Source organism: Carcharhinus amblyrhynchos, chromosome 11 (assembly GCF_965287045.1).
Source record: "Carcharhinus amblyrhynchos chromosome 11, sCarAmb.v2.hapA, whole genome shotgun sequence".
NCBI lineage: Eukaryota > Metazoa > Chordata > Chondrichthyes > Carcharhiniformes > Carcharhinidae > Carcharhinus > Carcharhinus amblyrhynchos.
Window position 1 is genome coordinate 43,007,185 of NC_137334.1, and position 24,419 is coordinate 43,031,603.

The 24,419-nt window shown below is 39.7% G+C and overlaps 1 protein-coding gene across 4 annotated transcripts in view; it reads left to right on the plus strand.

Annotated features, from left to right (window-relative positions):
• The first annotated feature begins 1,856 nt into the window (after positions 1-1,856).
• The window catches only part of lnpk (lunapark, ER junction formation factor), a 99,149-nt gene continuing 76,586 nt past the window's right edge, over positions 1,857-24,419 (plus strand). Inside the window, exons 1-3 of one of the 4 annotated variants that reach the window (XM_080198937.1) lie at positions 1,857-1,944; positions 2,945-3,044; positions 14,443-14,484. In XM_080198937.1, the coding sequence (XP_080055063.1) occupies positions 3,018-3,044; positions 14,443-14,484 (69 nt within the window). In that variant the 5' untranslated portion in view covers positions 1,857-1,944; positions 2,945-3,017. Of the gene's footprint in view, positions 1,945-1,979; positions 2,248-2,270; positions 2,655-2,944; positions 3,045-14,442; positions 14,485-24,419 lie in introns of those variants that run through there. The other 3 variants (XM_080198938.1, XM_080198940.1, XM_080198939.1) reach the window with 3 other exon arrangements.

Below are 24,419 nucleotides of genomic sequence, written 5' to 3' on the forward strand. Positions count from 1 at the left end.
GTCCTTTCTGGGTGGGGGCGGGGTAACATGCGATGCCTTTGTTATTTTATGATATCCACATTCCCCTTTTGTTTTTGTGATGTGTGTTTTTCTTTGGAGGACAAGCTTTCTATTGAGACAGATGTCACCTGCTTCTTCATCAAACATTTGCAGTTTTGTTTGAATACGAATTATGTTATTTATAGCAGATTTCGTAAAAAAAGAAACAGTGACATTACGCAGGAAATTGGCCGCATTTTGTGTTTATAATTGCACTGTTCGAAAGGTTTTCCATAACTTATGAAATTGCATGCAAGTATACTTCACATAGTATTCTCCTGTAGGTCAAATGAAGAAAGAATAAAATGAAACTGGCAAAATAAATCATTTGAAGTTCTCAAAATGTTTATTTCGTTTAACATCGAGAACTGGATTTCCTAAACGAAACGAACAAGTTATTATAATCACATGGAGTAGAACATCTGACCCAGATCATATGGTTTTCGTTTTTGTTAAAATGCCTTCTTCTCAGTGTTTTCCAACAACCAAATACTTCACAATGTGGTTTTCACATGACGAAGACGCTTACACCAGGCCTTGCATATTTGAGTACCAATTAAAACATATATTTTAGGTCAAAACGGTTTAAAGGTTATTTTTCTGACTATTCGTACAGAGCGTTTAATGACTTCAAATCGTTTCCGTTAGATCTTATTTGGAAAAGGCACAACTGTATCTTAGCCCAAATTGTAATACAAACTATAACTAATAATTTCAAAATATTGATCGATACTCTAAAATCGTAGATTTCCACATTACAACAATGCTTATAAATGACGATCACACAGGAATTAAAAATATTTCATATTTTGTTTTACAAGAATTATATTAAACTCATTCTATATGTCAATATATCAATAAACTAAAACGATTTTTAAAATTAATATTTATTTAGAAATTCAAAGTTAAAAACTTTATATAAACAATGTAGCTAGGTTTTGCTAACCTGGAGGCACCATTATTATGACAACATATTTCATTAAACGTGAATTGTGTTTATAGTGAAATCTCTAATTTTAATAATCTAGCGAATGTTTGCATTACTTTGCCGATGGTCCTGACTTCATTGTCTATAAAATGTACAGATAGAGGCAGGAAATGACTAGAGAACGTTTCAATGGAAACCTAATCTACCAAAGAGCAACATCCGTGCCTTGTTGTAGCAGGGCTTACATCCATTCATATATTTTAATATCTATTCAAGCAGAAGATTTTCAGGAGACAAACTACAGCAGACTTTTTACAAACGACAACATTAACATAGGGTAAACATTTCATATTGATACCGATTTAATTTAAAAAATGCTTGTATTGTAAATGTTCAAAAAGTCAGAACTAAAGTAATTAACAATATTCAGAGCCTCAACCGAAAATTGTAAATATTTGAAGTGAACCCGCGAGGCTGATGTCAATAACAATTGTGAACAAAATCAACATCACCACTAGCTCCGAGTTTAATTAACTGCCAAATATGTTTTATTTATATTTTGCTTTCCTCCGAATCGGGCAACGAAATAGCACTGCAGAAAATTAAAAAGCATGGAGTAATCCAAACTATATGACAATTAATTGTTAAAGGTAGAGGCGCAGTCATTAATTATTTAAGATAATCAAATAGTCTTATTATGAGACCTGATTTCAACATTATAATGCCTTTTAGGGCTGGTACAAGATGCCTATAGAGTCTGTTTACAGTGAAATGCCCTGTTTTCCACACAGTGCCTTACCCCCACTCACTCCTGCGCTTTGTGTCTGTGCCTTTGGTCAAAAGCGGCTGGAAGGAACGGCGAGCGTCACGTGACGACGCCAGTTGGGGTGAAAGGTTACGGGCGCCCGGGCTGGTTATGCGCCTGCGCGTTGGGATCGGCTGCTGTTGGCGTTAGAGGAAGCGGTTTGGAGTTCCAGGTGAGTGGGTTATAGCAGCGGAGGGAGGGGGGTGGGCCAACTCTGGGCCGGCCTGACTCGGCCGCATGCCTAGGTCCTTGTACCTGCGGTTGTCATGGAAGAGTCCGGAACGTAGTATCATGCAGTTTAAACCTTTGCTGCTGAGGTGCCGATCGGCAGGCAGGCAGGCAGGCCTGGCCAGGCAGACCGCTCCCCGCTTCAGGAAGGGCCCTCCATTATCGGTACAGCGCTGCTGATGATTCTCATACACACTCAGCTGCAAATGAGAGCTGACTGGCTGCCTCAAAGATGCTGTAGGCCTAGGTATTGATGCAAAAGTGCATGTGTTTCTATGCAGAAGGTGCGCTTAGTTACAGTAAGATGTTTTTAAGCCATGGGAAATATCTGAGGCCCGGTTCATGCTTGTAGATCGAAAGAACAAAAATCATTCTACCACAACAAATTTCGCCAGATCCTTTTTTTAAAATTTAATATTAAAGACAAGGGTAATAGTTAAGTGGACGTAAAAGATTTCATGATACTTTTCGAGAAAGAGATGAGTTTTCCTGGTGTCCTGGTCAATATTTATTCCTCATCCAGTGTTAACATAAAACATATCTGAACATTCACCTCATTTCTGTTTATGGGGTCTTGCTCTGTTTAAGTTGACTAAAGTGTTTTCCAACATTGCAAGAGTGGCTACACTTCAAAAGTACTTCACTGGTTATGAAGTAAGTTCTGCCAATGGCCTTGTCAGACAAATGGTATAACTTTAAGTAAACTAGTAGGAGGTTTAGTAATGTAAAAAAAAGGTTTTCACAATGGCACAATTATTTCCTATCTGTAACATTTATTTATGTAAATATTAATTGCAGTTTGGAATTTCTGGAATGTTCACATTTTTTGCATTGGGTTGAATGTCTTACTGAGGGCAGTGTTGGTGAAAGATTTAATATTAAAGTGTATCCTATATTGTAAATATGCAATCGTATTTTAATGGGTGAATTTGTTTATTCTACAGATGCAGAATTATTTGTGGCCCTTCAAATAAATAGATTGGATTATCTGTGTTAAACAACTTCAGTAAAAACAAAATGGGATTGATGTTTTCTTGCTGGAGGGTAAGTGATCAATTGCACTTCAATTCAATTTATGTAATAACAACTAGCAGTCTAATCAACTGTTTTGAAAAGTGAGTACAATAGTAAGTCTTTAAATACAGTGAATTTTAAAGGAGACATTTTTCATGCAATGTAAGCATTGGTGGCAAGGCCAGCCTTTGCTAATTGCCTTTGAGATGGGGGTGATGAACTGCTGCATGTGGAATAGGTACACACTGAAAAAGGGAGTTTCAGGTTTTATTTTGTATATAGAGAGAAAAAACAGTGATAAGCCTGTTTATTGATAGACTGCATTTTACTATGGACTGTTCAAAATGTTTCTGGGAATTCTATTTTCAGCTTTATTTGCTTTTTAAGTAAGTTGAGGTTGGGTTTAAAGTTTTGATGTGTAATGCTCCATAGCTTTCTGATTGACTCTGACTCTGAAATTTGAAGAGTGGTGTTGAGTATGGCTGTGTTGCTATTAGTACCAATCTTGTCCTAAAAAGGTTAGTGAATTAAACAACAAACTGTGGCTAAATAGGAACCTGATTGTTGGGGACTGGGAATAAATAAATTATAATTTCCTTCATTTTGTGCCAGCTTTTTAATTCAAATGTATGAGAGGAGAGAAAATGATTTTGAGAATTCTAAATAGATTCTTGTTCTGCAAGTTGAATTGTAGACTTTTAATATTGGTGCCTGATGATGGATTGAAACTGTTCAAATTACTGGCTAAAAGATGGGCATTTTTGTTTAGCGAATTGGGGGTATACATTTGAGTCTTGAAGGGAAATGTTGACCTAAACTTTAGATTTTGAGAAAAACAGGCAGTGTTGCAAGAGACCGCAGGTGTAAAGACACAAAAGTAAGGTATTCTTTCGTAAAGACTAATAAAAAAAATGATTTCAATCTCAGAAATATGGTAAATTCTCCAAGTTTTCTGTGATACAGATCAAAATGAAATTTGTCCTGCAGAAAGAATGCCTCTTGTACGTTACCTACAAAATAGTATTTCCGATAAAGTTCAATGTTGTTTTATGCTTTATTTCCCCAAGTAGCAACAGCATTGATTCAGTGTGACCTTGTGCTATTTTAATAAGTAGCCTAGTTGAAGGTTAATTGCTAAAGCCTAATGATAGCTTGTTGCAACTTGCAACCTGTCTCAGGAGTTTGGAGCCTATGAGCTTATCCCTGGATATTGACTTGACATATTTGATATAATTAAAATACAGTGATTTCCCCATTGCATCTAAAATATTCTTTTAACTCAGAACTTAAAATTTTGAAGTTATAATTATTACTTCTGTGCAAATGTTGTCAGTTAATCATAGAAGAGTGTAGCATGCACGGAAGCCATTTGGCCCATTGAGTCTGTGCTGGTTCTCGAAGAGAAATCCAGTTAATCTCACACTTTCACTATATCACTACACTTTTTTCACCTTCATGGATTTATCCAATTCTTCTTGAAGGCTACTATTGAATCTCTATCCACTGCTTGATCAGGCAGTGCATTTCAAATCCTAACCGTAAATGTATAAAAACGATTTTCCTTATGTCACCTCTGGTTCCTTTGCCAATCACTTTAAATCTGTGCTCCCGGCTTTCAACTCTTCTGTGATTGGAAACCGATTCTTTCTATTTACTCTGTCTAAATCTTCAAGGTTTTAAATACCTTTGTCAAATCTTCCCTTGGCTTTCTCTGCTTGAAGGTTAAAAAAAACCATCTTGTCCCATATATCCATGTACCGAATTCTTCATGTCTGAAATCTTTCCAGTAAATCTCTCCTGTTCCCTTTCTGAAATCTTCACGTTCTTCTGAAAGTGTGATGCCTGGGTACTGCAGCTGGGTTTGAACTAATGTTTTCTATTGGTTTAACTTCTTGGCTTTTGTTCTTCATGTCTCTATTTATGTCCTGATATTAAAAGATGCTGCCATGATTTGAATACGAGCTTTTCAACCTCAATTATTTGTGTAGTTAAATTTCCCTTTTGTACATATTACACTTTATGGCTTTTTTTTGCTATACATTTTTCCTTGGGTTCAGCATCACTGGCCACTCCAGTAAGTGGACCTTGCATACATTTTTAATGAATTGATGTACCTATACAATATCTAGTTGTATTTATCAAGACACAGGAGTTGAATGGGAACTCTCACCACTGTATTTATCTTATTTGTTCTGTCATGGGACGTGGGTGTCACTGGCAAGGCTGTCATTTCTTACCCATCCCTAATTTCACGTTAGCTGAATGGCTCAGCCATTTTAGAGGGTAATGTCAGAGATCCTGGTACCAACAATCTTAGGCACTCTTAGTCGACTTGAGTACAAACGATGCTAGACATCATGCATAATCCAGTGCAAAGCCTTTAATGACTTGTGCACAAGGAGAACCACCTTGCAGTTGTCCTGTAAGTGTTTAAGTTACAGAAAAACAAATTAGCAATTGTAGTCAATTACAGCACATCAGAAACAAGCAATTTTTCTAATCCTTCATTTGCATACATTCACCAATTAAATCTTGGCTTTTCATCCTTTCTCATTTGATGAAAAAACTAGTTTCTGCTAATCCTTTATTTGCATATCATATCCCCATATCTTGCCTTTGGTATTTGTTGTGGAAAAATCTGGTCTTGCTCACCCTCCTGTGAAGGCCAAAAAGCAAAATGTTATGGGATTTGTGCGGATGAAAATTAGCCTGTTCATGCTGGAGTAGCAGACACTGACTCCTTTGAAGGTCTGCAAGCTGATAAATGTTTTAAAAACTGTACAGAGAAGGTATGAAACGTTAATTTGAACATTTTAGCTTTTGCACAATTTAGCTTCCGAATTATGAAACTTCAATCTGAGCATTTCGACTTCCACAGAGTTAAGAATTAATCACAATACTGTGGGTCTGGAGTCACATAGGCCAGATGGGGTAAAGATGGCAGATTTCCAATTTTTGAACCAGATAGATTTTTTCAGAAATCGCCGATAAATTTTGCGGTTGCCATTACTGAAGCTAACTTTATATTCCAGAGTTATTAACCTATGTCCCCAGGGCCTTGGATTAATGTCACTACACCACCATATCCTCCTCAGAATGTAATGGGGATATAAAACACAGTGGTGTGAGATGGGCATTTTTGGTGAGCTGTAGAATGCACATCTGATTTTAAATTATAAACCAAAAAAAAACAAATTAATGCTGAACAGATAAATAACTAACATTCAATATAAACAAAAACTTTATACCTTCAATTCCGAAAGAATAAATTGCTTTTATACTTCTTGCAACATCAGATTAATTTTTGATATTCAGTTACTCATGGTGAAATTTATTTTTGCTAGCTTCAGACTGCCATAATATGTTGGAACCAAGGACTTTGGGGAGAACATTACCTTTCATAATAACAATTGATTATTTGTCATTTATTGATTATCAATTGTACATAAGTAGAGCTGTCATTTCCCATAAAATTCAGACATCACTTGACCTTGCCTGTCTGTACCTGAGCAGGTTGACAGAATTGAATAAATAAATGGGATAGATTCAGAACAGATCTCACTGCTCAAAACTGGGCATCCACTTGGTGTTGTAGGGCACCGGCAGCAGAATTGTACGCAGCCACAATCTGTAACCTCGTGGACCAGCTTTCCTCACCCTTACCATTGCCATCAAGCCAGGGAACCAACCCTGCATTACTCAGGAGTGTATGCCAGGAGCAGCACCAGATATGCCAAAAAATGAGGTGTTAAACCTAATGAAACTACACCACAGGACTACTTGCATGCCAATTAGCAGAAGCAGCCATGTGACAAACAGCTAAATGATCCCACAACCAATGAATCACATCTGAGCTCTGCAGTCTGGCCACATCAGTAATGATTGCTGATGGAGAATTAAACAACAAGAGGAGGATGCTCCACAAATGTCCTCATTCTCAATGATGCAAGATGTCTAGCACATCAGCACAAAGATAAAACTGAAACATTTACAACAGTGTTCAGCCAGAAGTGCCAAATGGATGATCCATGTTGGCCTCCTCTAGAGGTCCCCAGCATCATAGATGCCAATCTTCAGCCAATTCAGTGTGATTTCAGGAAATGATTGAATGCTGCAAAGACTATGGACCCTGACAACATTCCAACAATAGTACTGGAAAACTTGTGCTCCAGAACTTGCTGTGCATCTTGCCAAACTGCTTCAGTCCAGGTCCAGCACTGGCATCTGCCAGACAAATTATTTAGGTATGTTCTGTCCCCAAAATGTAGGACAAACCCAACCCATTGAATTACCACCCCGAGTGTTGTACAGTGCTTTCAAATAGCATTTACAACGTAATCACCTGCTCACTGATGCTCAGTTTGGGTTTTGTAGGGCCACTGAATTTCAAACCCCACGTTACATCTGTAGTCCCAAAATAGATAAGAGCTGAAGTGAAGAGGTGAGGTGAGAGTGACTGCTCTTGATAACCAATACGGCAAGATTTCTTCAAGGTAGTCTTATAGGCCTAACCATTTAAGGTTGCTTCCTCAATAACAGAATTGGGGATGTTCATTGTGCATTGTTCAGCACCATTCACTTCTCCTCTGATACTGAAGCAGTTTGTGTCCATCTGCAGTAAGACCTGGAGAACATTTGGGCTTGGACTAATCAAAATGGTAAATAAAATTCTGCGACACAAGTGCCAGGCAAAGATCATCTTCAGCAAGAGAGAATATAATCATTGCCCCTTAACATTCTGTGCCATTACCATTGCTGAATAACCAACTATCAACATACTGGGGCTTATATTAACCAGAAACTGAAATGGACTTGTCATATAAATGCTGTGGCTACCACAGCTGGGAATTCTATGACAGATAATTTACCACTTGATTCCCTGAAGTCTGTCCATCTACAAAACGTATATAGCCAGTGATGCCTATATTCCATGAACAAATTAAAAAGAAAATACACTGGATGGATTTAAAATTGGTAAGGAGGCATTGGATAAGCTGTCTGTACTTAGTTGATAAGACACCAGGATTGGATGCGGTGCATCCAAGGAAGGATGGAAATTGAGGACACACTGGGCATAATTTTCCATTCTTCCTTTGATCTGGGAGTGGTGCTAGAGGGCTCCTTGTTTAGAAAATGGAGTAAGAATAAGCCTAGCAATTGCAGACCAGTCAGTTTTACTTTGGTGGGGAAGATTCTGGAAATAACTTGGGAGCAGATTAATAGTCGCAGGACACAATTTCAAAATTAGAGGATGGAAAGAAACTTGACAGCGATATGAACTGAGGCAAATATTGTAGAACATCAGAAGGACATAGACAAGCAGATGGAATGGGCAGGCAAATGGTGAATGCAGAGAAATATGAAATGTTTAATTTTGGTAGGAAGGAAATGGGCAGACAAGGTAAAAACAAAGGGGGATCAGCAGCAGAGGGACCTGGCGTACATTTGCATAAGTCAATTGAAAGTGGTAGGACATGTGGCGAGAATGGTTAATGAAGTACTAGTATATTGGGCTTTATTAATAGGGACATAAAGTACAAGTGCACAGAGGTTATGTTAAACTTGTTTCAAACACTGATTTGGCCTCAACTGGCCACTTCTGGGCATCGTGAAGGCATTGGAGAGTGCAGTAAGTATTCACAGGAATGGTTCAAGGGCGAGAAGCTTCATTTTTAAAGATAGATTGGGGAAGTTTGGATTGTTTTCCTTGGAGAAGAAAAAGCGGAAAGGGAATTTACTAGAGGTATTCAAAGTCATGAGATGTCTGGACAGAGTAGGTAGAGAAAAACTGCAGCCACCGGTGGAAAGATCAAGAATTTAAGGGATTTGGCAAAAGAAGCAATAATGGCATGAAACCTTTTTCATGTAATGAGTGATTTGGTCTGGAATATACTGCCTGAGTGTATGGTGGAGACTGGTTCAATTGTGACAAAGAAATTGGATTATTACCAAAAAAGGAAGAACGTACAGGATTACTGGGAGAAGGTCCTGGTGTGGCACTCAGCGAATTGTGCATTCCAAGAGCCTGTGCAGACACAAGTTGAATGGCCTTCTGTGATGTAACAGTTCTGTGATTCTGTGAAGATGTGGCATGAGGTTTTTGTTGTTGGTAAGGCAGGGGCATGGGCATAGAAAGGCAGTGTATTGGGAATGTATGCTGTAACAATGAGGAGTTTTATCTGAATTCTAATTATATTTTAAATTTTATGTTTAGGGAAAATTTTGGTTACTGTCATGTTAGTACCAAGATCAATTCCACCCTCTAAAGTCTATCTACATAGCTGAAGTCCTTCGTTCTGGCACCACTCTGATAAATCCCTTTTTGCACCTTCTCCAGATACCTTGACATCTACCCTAAAGTGTGATGGCTAGCAATCGGCATAATAATCCAGTTGAGGCTTAACAAGTGACATAGCATAAATCACTTGTTAGGCTTCAGCTGAATTATTGTGTTCAAATCTGGCATCAGAATAAATCACTTTCTTCCAATAAAAATGAAAAACTGGAGGGCAACTTAGCTGCAACAGTGATTTTGGGATTACCCATTTCCATTTTGGTTAAAAATGATTATGGTTAGACATGAAGCGAGAAACCAATTTAGTTTGATTTGTCCCACAGAACACACAGATTTTTCAGCTTATGCTTTTTTGGCTCTTGTGTTCTGTAATTTAAATACAATTTTCAAAGTAATTCGAGCAGATTTTGTGCTTGTCACAACTTGGAACTCAATATTCAGAAGAATAAGTTTAGGGGTGCTGTTACATTGTCACATTTATCTCAACCTATTAGGTTTGTTTCAATTCCATCCTAAAATATTTGTTTTCCTTAATTTGCTTCCTTGGCAGTTTATTTATTTCCCCTCCCCAAAAGCATGGATTTGTCATTGGGTACAATTCCACAGGTAACTGCTGCTTATATTTGAGCCTTGATTGGTTTTAGCAGGCACCGTGATTGCTGAACTTGACCTCATCTTTCATGATGGCTATGCACATGTACTCCCAGCAGCAATTGTTTTTCCTTTTTTCCTCCCTACTCCATACTTGGGGCAATAAGGCCAGATGTGGCATCCTTACAGCTGCCCTGGCTGTATTACATCAAAATCAGGTTGACACTTCCTGAGTTCTTTTGACTTAGCAGTTTATGATCAACTTGGTGAGCTTTCAGGGAGCCCTATATGCAGTCACATTGCTTTCTATTCGCTTGGAAATTAGGATAATTTACCTTGTGACTTAATGATAAAACTTTATTTAAATTAATTGGGAAATTCAAGGGATACAAGTAAAGTTAATGCCCTAACAACAAATCTAATGCATTTTGGTGCCTTATTATCCAATTATTATATTTAAATTCAGTTTGCATAATTTGTGAATCAGTTGAGGTCCTAGTTTTGTTTTCATTGGAATGGGAGTCCAGCAAATCAGTCACTTGATGCACACAATCTCAGTAACCCAAAAATGTCAAATAGAGTTTGACGGATACATAAAAGTAATTGATACTCAACATAAATTAGATATGACATTAATGACCAGACAGGCACTTATGGATTCTGCAATCAAATTAAATTTTTCATTAACGGAAGAAGTAGTAACATTTTTTAATGTATTGAGTAAAGAAGCTCTAAATGAGAACACAGTCTCCTCTTGAAAAGCAGTACACCACCTCTTTGATCTCTTAAAGCCAACTAATCACTTATTGAATTACTTAGTTTTCTCTTTTACACTCTCTTTAAATCTGGAACATAGCCTAATCTCATGTGACTCTTCATCATAGTTTCTCAATTTAAAAACTGAAAAAATAAAAAACACATTATAGATGATTTCTCTACAAGTCAGTATTTTATAACAGGTTTCAATTAGAGATTGTGCTGTTCATTATTATGTAAATTATAGAAACTTCTTGGCTTTTTAGTTCACTATCTGCAATTCCTTGAAACCACCGTTGGTGGAATCCTATGATGTCTGCAGTTGCTGCTGTTTTGGCCTCCCTTTTAGTTTCCATATAGCTTTCTTCTCCTGGTTCCCCTTGTTTCTGATAACTCTTCAGAGGTATTTAAATGTTCTGTTGTTCAGTGGAATAGCTTTTGTCTGGTTCTGTATTGTATTCTGATGTCAGTCTTCATTTTTTTAATCAAAAGGAAATCTATGTCTTTTGAATTTAGTAGTGAACTTTTTTAACTGAGGATTGAAGGCACAGGACCAATGCGCACAGTGCAGGCAAGTAACAAAATTCAGTAAGGGAAAAGATCATAGAATCTAATAGTACAGAAGAAAGCCATTTGGCCCATCGAGTCTCAATCGACCACAATCTCAACCAGGCCCTATCCCCATAACCCCATGCCTAGCAGTTCCCCTGACACCAAGAGGCAATTTAGTCTGGCCAATCCACTGAACCCACACATCTTTCGAACTGAGAGGAAACTCATGCAGACATGGGGAGAACATGCAGACTCCGCACAGACAAGCCGGGAATCAAACATAGCTCCCTGGCGCTGCGAGGCAGCAGTGCTAATCACTGTGCCACCTCGCCGTCCCATCTTGGATAGTGATGCCCACATCCTGTGAATGAATAACGAGTGAGCCACAATTGAGCATGTGAGGTGAGCAGAGAGGCAGTTTCTAACCTGCTTGTCCCTTTGGGCACAGGGAGATGCAGAACGACATTCAGAGCCTGAATGTAATCAAAAGATCAACCAGGAAGTTGCTATATATGTTTCTAACTTCCTCTAGAGTTGGAGGGAGCATTGGCAAGGCTGTAAGTTAGAGGTGGGTTAAAAAGGTTAAGCAGTGTTTCACTTGCACCTCTTTCAGTTTAGTCGATTGCATTTGCTACTCCCAAAGTGATGGCCTCTGTATCAGAGACATCAAGATTGCGCACAGACCGAAGGTGCTCAGCAAAGCAATCAGGACCCTGACCTTCTGGTTGCATGCCATTTTAATACATGATCCTGCACCTATGCCCATATGTCTGTCCTTGGCCTATTGCAATGTTTCAGTGAAGCTCAGTGCAAACTGAATGAACAGCATCTCATCTTCTGGCTCGGCACTTTTACAGGCTTCCAGTCTCAACATCGAATTGAACAACTTCAGATGATTAGCTGTGTCCCATCTTGACCCCTTTGTTTTCATTTTATTTAACTTTTTTTTACTTTTGTCTACCTTTTTTATTTCTTTATTGTCTTTCTTCATTTTTCTTCCCCCCCTACTTTTATCCCTGTTTTCCTTCCCTTTACTCCACCTTTGATTCCCCTCTCCCCTTTTTCTAAATTTTATCTCTCTCCCACCCATTTTTTCCCTCACCTCCCCCCACATCTTCATCTGTCACAACTTACTTTCTGATTTCAGCTCATTTGCTGTTTGGTCATTCCCACCCTTTATTCTCTCTGTGGACTGCCCTTAGCAGCCTATTCCCCTGGTTTTTGTGGCTATGATTCAGCTTTCCTTCCCTCGCTGTGCAGTATAAATATCTCCCACGTTCTTTGCCTTTTAGCTTTGACAGTCATCTAGACTCAGTGTCAGCTCTTTTCTCTCCCTACAAGTGCTGCTGAGATTTTCCAGTATTTTCTTTATTGGCACGTCTGTATTTCTTTCTGAGCTCTCTTTTTCCCTGCAAATGTGGTTGGAAACTGCCAGTATAATGTGCTTCCATGTGTCGACGTTGTTTCCCTAAAGGTATTAAGGTTATTGACCCAATAATGCAGAAGAATGATTCTGATGCTGAACTTGGCTTTACAAAACCTGCTGATTCAAAGAATAAGGAATTATTAGGTGAGGCAGGTGTTCACAATTTTGAACTCCCAGGGAAAAAAAGTGAATGGAGTTAGAATAGGCAACTGTCCAGTGTCATCTTTTCAATACTGTCAAGATGTAGAGAGGAGGAAGTTGTTGCCGGGAGCTTCTTTCAGCTGCAGAAAACCCTATTAGTCAGCTTTGAAAATAAAAAATTATGTTGTAGACAAAAATTTGGGTACAGAAAAGAATTGGCTGATTGAGAACAGCAGTTAGTGTGCAATGCTGCATTCGAAAGGGGTACCAGTGATTGAGGTGCCCCTGGGTTCAATTGCTAATTTACATCAAAATCATGAATATAACAGCAATTATTTAGATTTATATGGTGCTTTTAATACTGAAAAATACCAGAGCATTTTGGAAAGCACAATCAGACAAGAAATGACACTGACTCATTATTTTAGCTGACCCGACACCTGGCGTTTGCCTACTGGGGATAATAATTTTTCTTCCTCCATTTTTTTCATTGGAGGTACAGTGTCAGGCACTAGCACTTTGTCCTTTTATTTAAATAACTTCTTCCTTGCTTAATTTTGGTTTAATTTTCTCATCCCACTTTTGACCACTTCAGATTTATCTGCCCCAGCCCTCCCCTGCTAATATCCTTCCCTTTTTGTAAACACTTGCAATGTACCTGTTAAATATCAGTGCAAATTTCCATTTATCCTTTAGCAACCCACTGAGCTCTCTTAGGGGCTCCATCTCCTGTTTGACAGTTCTCTTTCCAGATGTATTTGCAGAATGCAACACTGTTCGCAATTTTTTGAGATGTTCTACTACTTCCTCCTTGTTCCTTATCCTACTCTTTACCTCATTCCTTATTTTGTTGTCGTTTGATCTAGTAGATGCAGTGAATCGTTTCCTCTAATTATGCAATCCAATAAAAGGAGCCATAATAGAGTTATGCTACATATTGGCCATGCTCTATATTTGGATGGTGTAACAGGCTTAAGGAGTTGAATGGCTGCCTCCTGTTTCTATATTCCTCTCCTTCTTTACGTGACCACACTCCTCTTTTTTGCTGTTCCTTGCACAAACCTCTCTCTGGAAAGCAGGGAGCGAAGGCACCCTGCTTCGTGAAGACATTTATAATTTTATGAATTCTTTGTTTTACTAGAGCATTGATTTGGCATTTTTGTGGAAGCATGGCAATTGTTGAGTGCTGTACAGTATAAAAGATGATACCAACTGCAGTGTTTTTCACCTTTCTGTACTTGTAACAAAAGTAAATCTGCAGTTTTTGCAGGTGGGAATATAGGATATACATCGAGATTTACTGTCAGTTAGCAGTCCTTGCTATTTCTAGGTGTGCTAACATTTTGATGAGGATGTGGTGAGTCATGTGGTAATATTTTTATTTTATAAAGCAGCATGCCATCAGATTGGTATCATCATTTGACCTATTTCATGTTTGCTTATACCACTGACACTGTTCCATCTCAAATAACTTAAAATGGGCTTGCATTGGAAATGTATCTCAGATACATTCAGATATTCCTCATCTGTTAAGAAGCCACACCTTTTTAAAAAAAATGGCTAGTAAATTCAGTTCATACTAATGCTAAGTGCAATTCATTTGGACATTTGAAGTTACATCTATATATTTCATTGGATTTTTTAACACTTATTTTGTTTTGATGCAGGCAAAACCTTCCACGATAGAAGTATTAGAAAAAATTGACAAGGTAATATTTTTCTTCAACCTTTCATAAATAGTATGCAAGTTATTTTTAGTTGGTTTTACATGTTATTTTGTTTGCAGCTCTGTAGTGTTCCATCCTCAGGATTGTCTAAAGATTTCATCACAATACACCATTGAAGTTTTAGTAAAGCATCGAGAAATTGTGGCAATGTGTAAACTTTTAAGCGTGCAAACTGGGAGAAAGCCATTTTAACATAACTGACATTAAAAAAAACCACATTGCACTTGCAATAATGAGTATTTGAACCTCCAAAACAGGTGAATCACCCAGTGGACTACTGAAATACCAAAGAATCATAGAATGCCGACAGTGCAGAAGGAGGTCATTTGGCCCATCTAGCCGGCACTGACAACAATTCCACCCAAGTCCTATCCGGCAACCCTATGTATTTACCCTGCTAGTCCCCTTGACACAGTGGGGCAATTTAGCATGACCAAACCACCTAACCTGCACGTCTTTGCAGGAAAGTAGAGCACCCAGAGGAAACCCACACTGACACGGGGAGAACATGCAAACTCCACACAGGCAGTGACCCAAGCCAGGAATTGAATTTGGGTCCCAGGCACTGTGAGGCAGCAGTGCTAACTACTGTACCATCCCCTCAAGTTTAATTTTCCCACTCTCTCCAAAGGCCTGAAGTAGTTGTAATTTGTTGGTGAAACTAGTATCCAAAATGGTCTCTTATGGATGTGACATAACATTTCAAATGTGTAGGTATAGTATTGCAATAGGATTGGTGGGTGCAAGATGTAATTTTTTTTTATTATTGTTCTATTGGGCCTCCCATAACACTAATTAAAGCAGGTCTGAGGATGCAATACTGTACAAAAACAACAGATGTTAAACCATATAACATACAAGGTGTTACTCTGCTGCTAAACGAAAGTTGTGTGCATCTAGATGTGGCCCTTTCAATTAAAAATGCTGCACTGTGCTGAACTTTGAAGCTGACTTTCACCTTGCTACAGGAAAAACTTCCCAGTTTCCTTTTTTTTAAAGAAAGCACACTTCTGAAGTTAGTAGAAACACTGTTGGGAATAACCAGCTTGCCTTTTGAAGTATCATAGAAATTTACATGCATCATCGCTGCAGTGTGACAGCAGTGTTTCAAATTTAATAGATAATCACCTTGTGGATCTCTCTGTAAATTGTGCATGGTGATCATCCACTAGTTCCCTTTATGTATCTACTTAAATTTGTATATTAGCATTGTTGGTAAGAGTAATACACCAATTTTGAGATAGATAAATTGACATTGATAAAGTCATGGATTTTTGTGAATCTGCGCTGAGGATATAGAATTTCTGCAGCAAATCCCAGACATTTACAGCATTGGAATAGGAATCCTGTGCTTTGGTATCCTTGGGGAGGAGTTCTGAAGTTTGGAAATGGCTCATGAGTGGTCCTGGAGTTTGCGACACCTGAGAAAAATGTCTGGTCTTCACCAGAACTGCAATTCACAGCTTGTAGTTTGGCTCACTTGGCCCCTCATGAATATTAGAATTGGGTATGTTCTGGAGCCAAAATTGGCTAGCTGAATTCCTAGGGCTGTCAACTCTCCCACAGAATATCTCTAACTCTCTAGAACCCACGTAGTGGTATTGTTGCCAGACTAGTAATTCAGAGACCCAGGGTAATGCTCTGAAGACCTGGATTCAAATCCTACCATGGCAGATGGTGAAATCTGAATATCTGCAATTAAAGGTCTGACAGCCACAAACCCATCATTGATTGTCATAAAAACCCATCTGGTTCACTAATGTCCTTTTTAGGGAAGGAAATCCGACATCCTCATCTGATTTGGCCTACATGAGTCCAGATTCACAGCAATGTGGTTGACTCGTAAATGCTCTCTGAAATGGTTGAGCAAGCCATTCAGTTCAAAGGAAATTGGAGATGGGCTATAATGCTGGCCTTGCCAATGATGCTGGCATCCTATGAACAAGCAAAAAAAACCTGTTTCTGAGGTACACTCTCAATCTGCTACTCTTAAACTTATAACCTCTCTCCAGTCTCATTTCTCCTCTCTCTCCAGTCTCCCATCCTTTGTTCCATACTACTCGCAGGCTTCCAGTAGATTGGTGGAAAGTAAGTGCTACATAACTGAGTGATGGAGCGATGTGTCATGGTAATAGTAGATGCAATTGAAACTGGGCCTCTAACAGTTGGTTGCAAAGGAAGATCAATAGTAAGTAAAGGGGAGGCACTGGCATAGTGGTAATGTAACTGAGCTAGTAATCCCAAGACCCAGGATAATACTCTGGGAACCAGCATTCGATTCCAGATGGTGCAATTGACATTCAATAAAAATCTGAAATGTAAAGTCTGATGATGACCATGAAACCATTGTCAACTGTTGTAAAAACCCATCTGGTTCACTATAGCAGAATTCCTACAGTGCAGAAAGAGGCCATTCAGCCATTGAGTCTGCATCAACCCTCAAACAGGACCCCATCCAACCTGCTCTTCGCCCTATCCCCATAACCCCATGCATTTGCAATGGCCAATCCACCTAACCTACACACCTTTGGACTGAGAGGATACCAGAGTGCCCAAGAGGAAACCCACGGAGACGCAGGGAAAATGTGCAAACTCCAGACTGCAGCGATGTTGACCCTTAAAATGCCCTCGTAATGTCTAGAAACCACTCGGTTCAAGAGCAAATAGAGATGGTCAATAAATGCTGGCCCTGCCAACAATGCCCACATCCCATGAATAAATTTTTAAAAAAGAGATGTTTGGAGATTTGGGGCAGTAGAAGCTATTAGTTTCATGCTTGCTGTCTAACAGTGTTCCTTGTCCATATTTCCCCTTGCCATCTCTTGTCCCACTCCTATACTATGTTCATTTAAAGCTGTTTACACAACCCTGTTTAGAAAAAAAAACAAAATTCGCTCTTTGAAAAGCATATTGTACTTGCAGTGAACGTCAACTGTTGTGCCTTTTAAAGAGTAAAGAGGTGCTTCTTGGCTTAAAGCTGGGGGACGAAGCAGAGGTGTAAAGAGATTTTTGCCAGACACCAAGACTTTATCATTTGGAAGGGGCTGTGTAATAGGTGTGGCAGGAATAGGGATGTAGTAGTATAGCAGTTGAAATATTGGACTTGCACCCTAAACAATGGTCATCAGGCCGTAACCCACCATGCTGAGTTATTAAATTAAAATTTAATAAACCAGAAACCTTGTGAGATTACAGTCATGAAAGATGCTGCATTGTTTTAAAAATCCACCTTGGCCTCCAGACCCACTAAAGTAATTTAGCGAATCATTCAATTGTAATACAGTCTCAATAAAGTTTAAAATTAAGGAAAAAAAATCAGATGAGCCTATTGCAATGAACTTGTTATTGGATCAGGACAAGAATTAGACAAGTTCAGCCCAGTGGGCCCTGCAAAAGTTTTCTTACTAGCATCAACAACTAAGTTGGGACAGTTGTCCTAATAAATTCATTGCGCAACAACCTGATATAGGTTGGGTTCTGAGTTTGATTTTCAGCTAATAACTCAGTTTCCTTTGTTACTATCCTAAGATAATGTTCTGTTCCACAATTGGAACAGATTCACCAGAAATGGAGCACAGTATTATGCAGTCAAATAGCTGTGGTCCTTGGAGTCCTTTATCATTAACTTCAGGCTCTTGGCAAGCTTATGTCTTCAGGTGAAATGAGGTGTAGGTAGCTTGTTGATTATCCCATAATGAAGTAGTGCAGTAAACTCAAGAAGTTCCATTATTTTGTGACACTGCCAAGTCCTAAAGGGCATACAGATTGATCCATGTTAGATGTTGAGGAACCAATAATGGATCATAACCTACTCATTCATGCAAATTTACCTGTGCGGAATGTATCCATGATAGTGTTGATAGGAGTGACTCTTGCACATTCCTTGTGAAGATAAAGTTCTGATTCCCTGCACAGATCATCTTCTGGGACTACTATAACTCAGTGATGCAGATTAAGGACATCAGTAGAATTGCATACCAGTACAATCTATAACATCATCCTTTGGCACATGCCTTGCTCCTTAATAACTGTCACACTGGAAGATTAACTCTGGTTCATTGGGATGTATAGAAGGGCACATCTTGAAATGAGCTACTGTATATGAACCAACCTGTGTGCTGAAAATCAATGGACTATGGACAGAGTTAAACATGCCCTAATCAATAAATCAGAGCAAAAAACTTGGTATCTGTTGCCTGCAGTCCAGAATAGTGAGAGAAAGTGACTCTGTGAGCGTTTCCTTTCTCAGCATAGTAGTGTTCAATTGTGAGTGGAAAAGACAAAAGCTGAGATATTTGTAAATGCCTTTAAGAAGTTGCAGAGTGGTTTTGCAAACTCCGTCCTTTCAGTTACTGTCTCTTACCTTTGTTGATGTCCGTGCCCTACAAATTCAATTAATTCCATGTGGCATTAAACAGCTGCTTAATCCAGCAGGCACAGGGAAAGCTTTGAATTCTTGTAGCTTTTGAAGCTGAGAACCAATGCCTGAGACTTGGCTGTTCAATTACAGTTATGACACAGGCATCCACCAGACAATGTGGAAGTGTTTTCAGATGTATGGCAGAGCTTTCCAAAAAAATTATTGTCATGTTAGGTGAGAAAATCAGTTTGATTTGCACCGGCATGCCCGATGCAATTGCCTGGCTTCAAAGAGATTGGCACCATTTTTAGAGGGCACCCCTCCAAATAAAGATACCCAATGCTTTGCCCCCTGCCACCCTGGTAGAAGGTGGAGAGGGCACTGTCCAGCTATGTCCCTGACTACCTGTAGACTTTAATGGCTTCTGAGCTGCTGGTATATGTTTGTCGAGACCAGTAGTGATTCGTGCCAGGTTCCCACTCTGTCAGAGGGTCTGAGAATCATATTTAAATATGTTACTCTGGTTCTTGCCCTCATGGGCTAGAATCGGATTATATTGGGGACAGTGGTCTTGGAGAATCCCACAAAGGGTTCTCCCTGGTATTAAACATGCTACACCCCTCCTCCACAATTCTCCAATGCTGCGTAGCCCCAGCCTTAGCATGGAGAATCACTCCATACCCTCTTCTCAAAAAAAGATAAGATGCATCAACCCTGACCAATTGCTGCCTTATTAAACACCTTCCAATCATAAGTAAGGTGGTGAAAGACTGCATCAAAAGTGCCAGCAAGCGACACCTATTCACTACTCCGTTCAGGTTCCACCAAACCTACTCTGTCCTGGACCTCATCACAGCATAGATCCAAACCAAATATCCAAATTAGTGAGAACAACTCAACATTTTGCTGAGTGTGGATACAAGGAGTCTAATTAGAGTCATGAGAAAAATTCTCTCAGGCGTTGGCATCATTTTTGATGTTCAAGAAGATTTTTGAGGTTGTCCGGAAGTAATTTTTGCAGGACTAGAGCATTGGTGAAAGAGATCCTTAGGGAATCTTCTTTGGCCCAACCTGCAGTTACTTCATCAACTACCTTCCCTCCATTGTAAGGCCAGGATTGGGGCATATTTCTGATGATTACATGGGGTTCCACTCCATTTACAGACCTTCTGGTGATGAAGCAGCTCATTGCCAGGCTTGGGCTGACAAGTCCCAGGTATCTTGCATGCCATGCAAGCATCAACAAGAAACAGAACCACATCTGTGATCTACAACAGTACCATCATTGCTGTCTCCCACTGTCAAAATTGTGTGTAGACCATTGACTAGAATCATTACCAGACCAGCTACATGAGCACTGACTACAATGATAGGGTAAAGATCTGGGTACTTTGTGTCATATGGCTTACCACTTGACTCATCAAAGCCATGTACAAAGCTGAAGACTCTTTACTTTTCCTTTTCCCACAGAAACAACTTCATGTGCTTAATATATTATCCCTGCTGTATAAGGCAGCATCACTTCCTTTTCTGTTGGGTGTATTTTTGGAACATTCAGTATCCTTGAATTTGAATTCATTTCAATCCTCCAGGTTTAACCATGCTTTAGTGACTCCCACCACTGTAACCTTAGTTCTGGAATCTTACTTTTAGTGCTTCCAACAGTTCTATAGATGCTTCCTTCCATACTCCCTAATGCCTGCCAATCCTTGTCTGTTTTTGCTTTTGTATGTCATTCAAAGTATTCTTGTCCATACCTACCTGTTGACTACCCTGTGACTTGTCTCATCTGGGATTGTTTCCTGCAAATCCCATCTTCTCTTCCCCAGTATATCTAGTTTAAATATTTCTCAGTTGCTACATCAATATCATTTGTAATTTGTTCCTATTCAGTTTCAATACGGTCTATCTCCCCATACCAGCCATTTGTTTTATTAAAGTATTTCCAGTTATCATAGAATCATACAATGTAGAAGGAAGTCATTTGGCCCATCGAGTCTGCACTGACCACAATCTTACCCTGGCCCTATCCCCATGCATTTACCCAAGCTAGTCTCTCTGACACTAAGGACAACTTAGCATAGCCAATCCATCTAATCTGCACGGACTGTGGGAGGAAACCGGAGCACTTAGAGGAAACCCACACAGACATGGGAGAACGTGCAAACTCCACACAGACAGCGACCCAAGCTGGGGCTTGAACCTGGGCTCCTGGCGCTGTGAAGCAGCAATTCTAAACAGTGTTAACGTGTCATCCTTTATGATAAATTAGTTATGAGCCAAACTGCCAGCTAGCTACTGATACACATCTGTGTTTTTTTCACTTTACTTTCTTTTCCACTTATTCGAAGTATAGCAAAGAAAATATTTGCATCTCCAGCTTTTGAGATTGGAGACAGTCCTTGCATGTGTAATTGTTAAGGTTGCAAATTTATTTCTCCCAATATTGTTGTCATAATTAGGCTTTTCACCAATCTTCCACAAAAGAACAGAGAAAATTTACATGCTGGGTTTTCAAGCAAATTGTTTTCACAGAAGTTTTCTTTCAAATGCTAATGAGCTAAGCTTTCATATTTTAGCCACATATACTTATTGATTTAGTCTGTCTCAGCAGTCAGTAGGCACTTCAGATCCAATGTGCTGGGAAGTTTTAAATCACAAATGCTCACCTGGGGTGGTTTGGGAGGCCTGCCCTTGAACCAAGGGAGCTAGAGAGGCGGGCACCCTTAGTTCTTCAAACATAAAGCTTAGCCACAGTAGTAAACTTTGGCTAAGCTCAGAAGTTTAGCTTGCAAGGGGGTATTTAGGAGTCACTTGGCTTAATTTAGGCATGTGGAGTTAAATTTGGGTTGCAGAAATTTCTGATTTTTATTACAACAGCAGAGAATGAAATTTACCAGACATAAAAATGGTTGCTTTTTAATTGTCATGGGTCATAAAATTGAAGTCGAGCATGTCCAGAACCTGGGAAATGTTGGGAGAAAAGCCTAAGTAAACAGTAAGAGCTGCAAGCCAAACGAAACTCCAGACCCGGGCTTGAGAGAAACTAGGAAAGTCTGCAGGCAAAGAAAACATTCTGGACTTGAAAACTAGTGCTTTTTGGTTGGGTTAGTAATTACTGGATGTTGATTGGAAGTTTTTACTACTGGTGTAGTGAAATGAATTGATTTTTGATTAATGCCCATCAATTAATATTTGAGCTGCTTCGCAAATTAATATAGCATTAAAGTTGAATATTTGAGACATTTGTAATTTTGCTTTGCCCTGTGATTATCTGAGACCTGTGGTAATTGAGATTTTTCAAAAAAAGAAATTTATGATGTGTCGACCACAGTACTTTGAAAGCATTACAGAAATTCAATATCAGAAGGTGTTTTGCAGGAGCATAATTAGATATAAATTGACATTGAACCAAAGAAGCTAGTAGGATGGGTGATAAAATGTTAGGTTTTAAAAAGAATCTTAAAGGAGGAATGGGTGGAAATTCTAGAGCTTCAAGCGTAGATAGATGATTGAAGAAGCCTCACAATACCAGGTTAAAGTCCATCAAGTTTATTTAGAATCACGAGCTTTTGGACTCCTGTTTCTTCATCAGGTGAGTCATTCACTCATCTAATGGAGCAGCAGCGCTCCAAAAGCTTGTGATTCCAAATAAACCTGTTGGACTTTAACCTAGTGTTGTGAGACTTCTGACTGTGCCCAATGCCGGCATCTCCATGTCAAAGATGATTGAAGGCACAACCATTGATGGTGGAGTGCAGTAAGTTGGGGATGTTGGGGGAGGTGTAGGCAGTAGTAGGGGATGGCAGCAAATACAGATTGAAGAAATGTAAAGTTTTTGGTAGTTGTAGGGCAGGAACAGGTGAGGGATTTAATTTTACAGTTGAAGCATTTGTGAAGTTGGAGGTGATGCAAGCTTACAAGCACAGGAGTAATGGGAAATGGTGAAAATTAGGGTGTGGGCAGCAGCATTTTAGATCATAGCACGTAGAACATAGAAAAATTACAGCACAAACAGGCCCTTCGGCCCACAAGTTGCGCCGAACATCTCTACCTGCTAGGCTTACCTATAACCCTCAATCCTACTAAGTCCCATGTACTCATCCAGAAGTCTCTTAAAAGACCCTATTGAATCTGCCTCCACCATCACCGTCGGCAGCCAATTCCACGCACCTGCCACCCTCTCAGTGAAAAACTTACCCCTACGTCTCCTCTGCACCTACTCCCCAGCACCCTAAACCTGTGTCCTCTTGTGGCAGCCATTTCAGCCCTGGAAAAAAGCCTCTGAGAATCCACCCGATCAATATCTCCACATCTTATACACCTCTATCAGGTCTCCTCTCATCCATTTTCTCTCCAAGGAGAAAAGACTGAGCTCTCTCAACCTATCCTCATAAGGTATGCCATCCAATCCAGGCAACATCCTTGTAAATCTCCTTTGCACCCTTTCAATGGCTTCCACATCCTTCCTGTAATGAGGCGACCAGAACTAAGCACAGTACTCCAAGTGGGGTCTGACCAGGGTCTTATACAGCTGCAGCATTATCTCCCGACTTCTAAACTCAATTCCTCGATTGATGAAGGCCTCCTTAACCACGTCTTCTACCTGCGAAGCTGATTTGAGAGTCTTATGAACCCGGACCCCAAGATCCTTCTGATCTTCCACACTGCCAAGAGTCTTACCCTTAATGTATTCCTTCATCCCATTTAACCTGCCAAAATGAACCACCACACACTTAACTGGGTTGAAGTCCATCTGCCACTTCTCCGTCCGGTCTTGCATTTTGTCTATGTCACGCTGCAACTTCTGACATCCCTCGACACTATCCGCAACACCTCCAACCTTCGTGTCATCGGCAAACTTACCAACCCGTCCCTGCACTTCCTCATCCAGGTCATTTATAAAAATCACAAACATCAAGGGTCCCAGAACAGATCCCTGGGGCACTCCACTGGTGACCGACCTCATCTACAGCCACTCTATGCCTTCTGCGGGCAAGCCAGTTCTGGATCCACAAAGCAATGTCCCCTCGGATCCCATGCCCCCTCACATTTTCAATAAGCCTTGCATAGGGGACCTTATTAAACGCCTTGCTGAAGCCCATATATACCACGTCTACCGCTCTTCCTTCGTCCAGGTGTTCAGTTCAGACCAGTTCAGTTTTATAGGACTTCGAGGTTGGGAACAACGGGATTCAGCTAGAGTGGGCAGGGAAGGAATTGGTGTCAAGGGAATGCAGCTTTTGCTGGGTTGAAGATAGTGAATTTGTTTTTTTTTCAGTTTTTAATTGAGTGCACCATCATCCTAACCTTGATGTAAACTGGGGTGATGTCTTCATCCTAAATGATGCCTCCCCATCTGACTGCTTGTCCTGCCTCGACCATTGTGGTGGGAAATGTGCCTCTTATCAAAGTCACACCTTGATCTGCCTGCTTACATACGTGCCACTTCCTCTTCCTTTTTGAGCATCTCACTTTGTTGCATCCTTCTCACTTCTTATTTAAAATCCTTGTTCTCTATTGCCCATTCAAACACCATGCCCAGTTTTCTCATAGT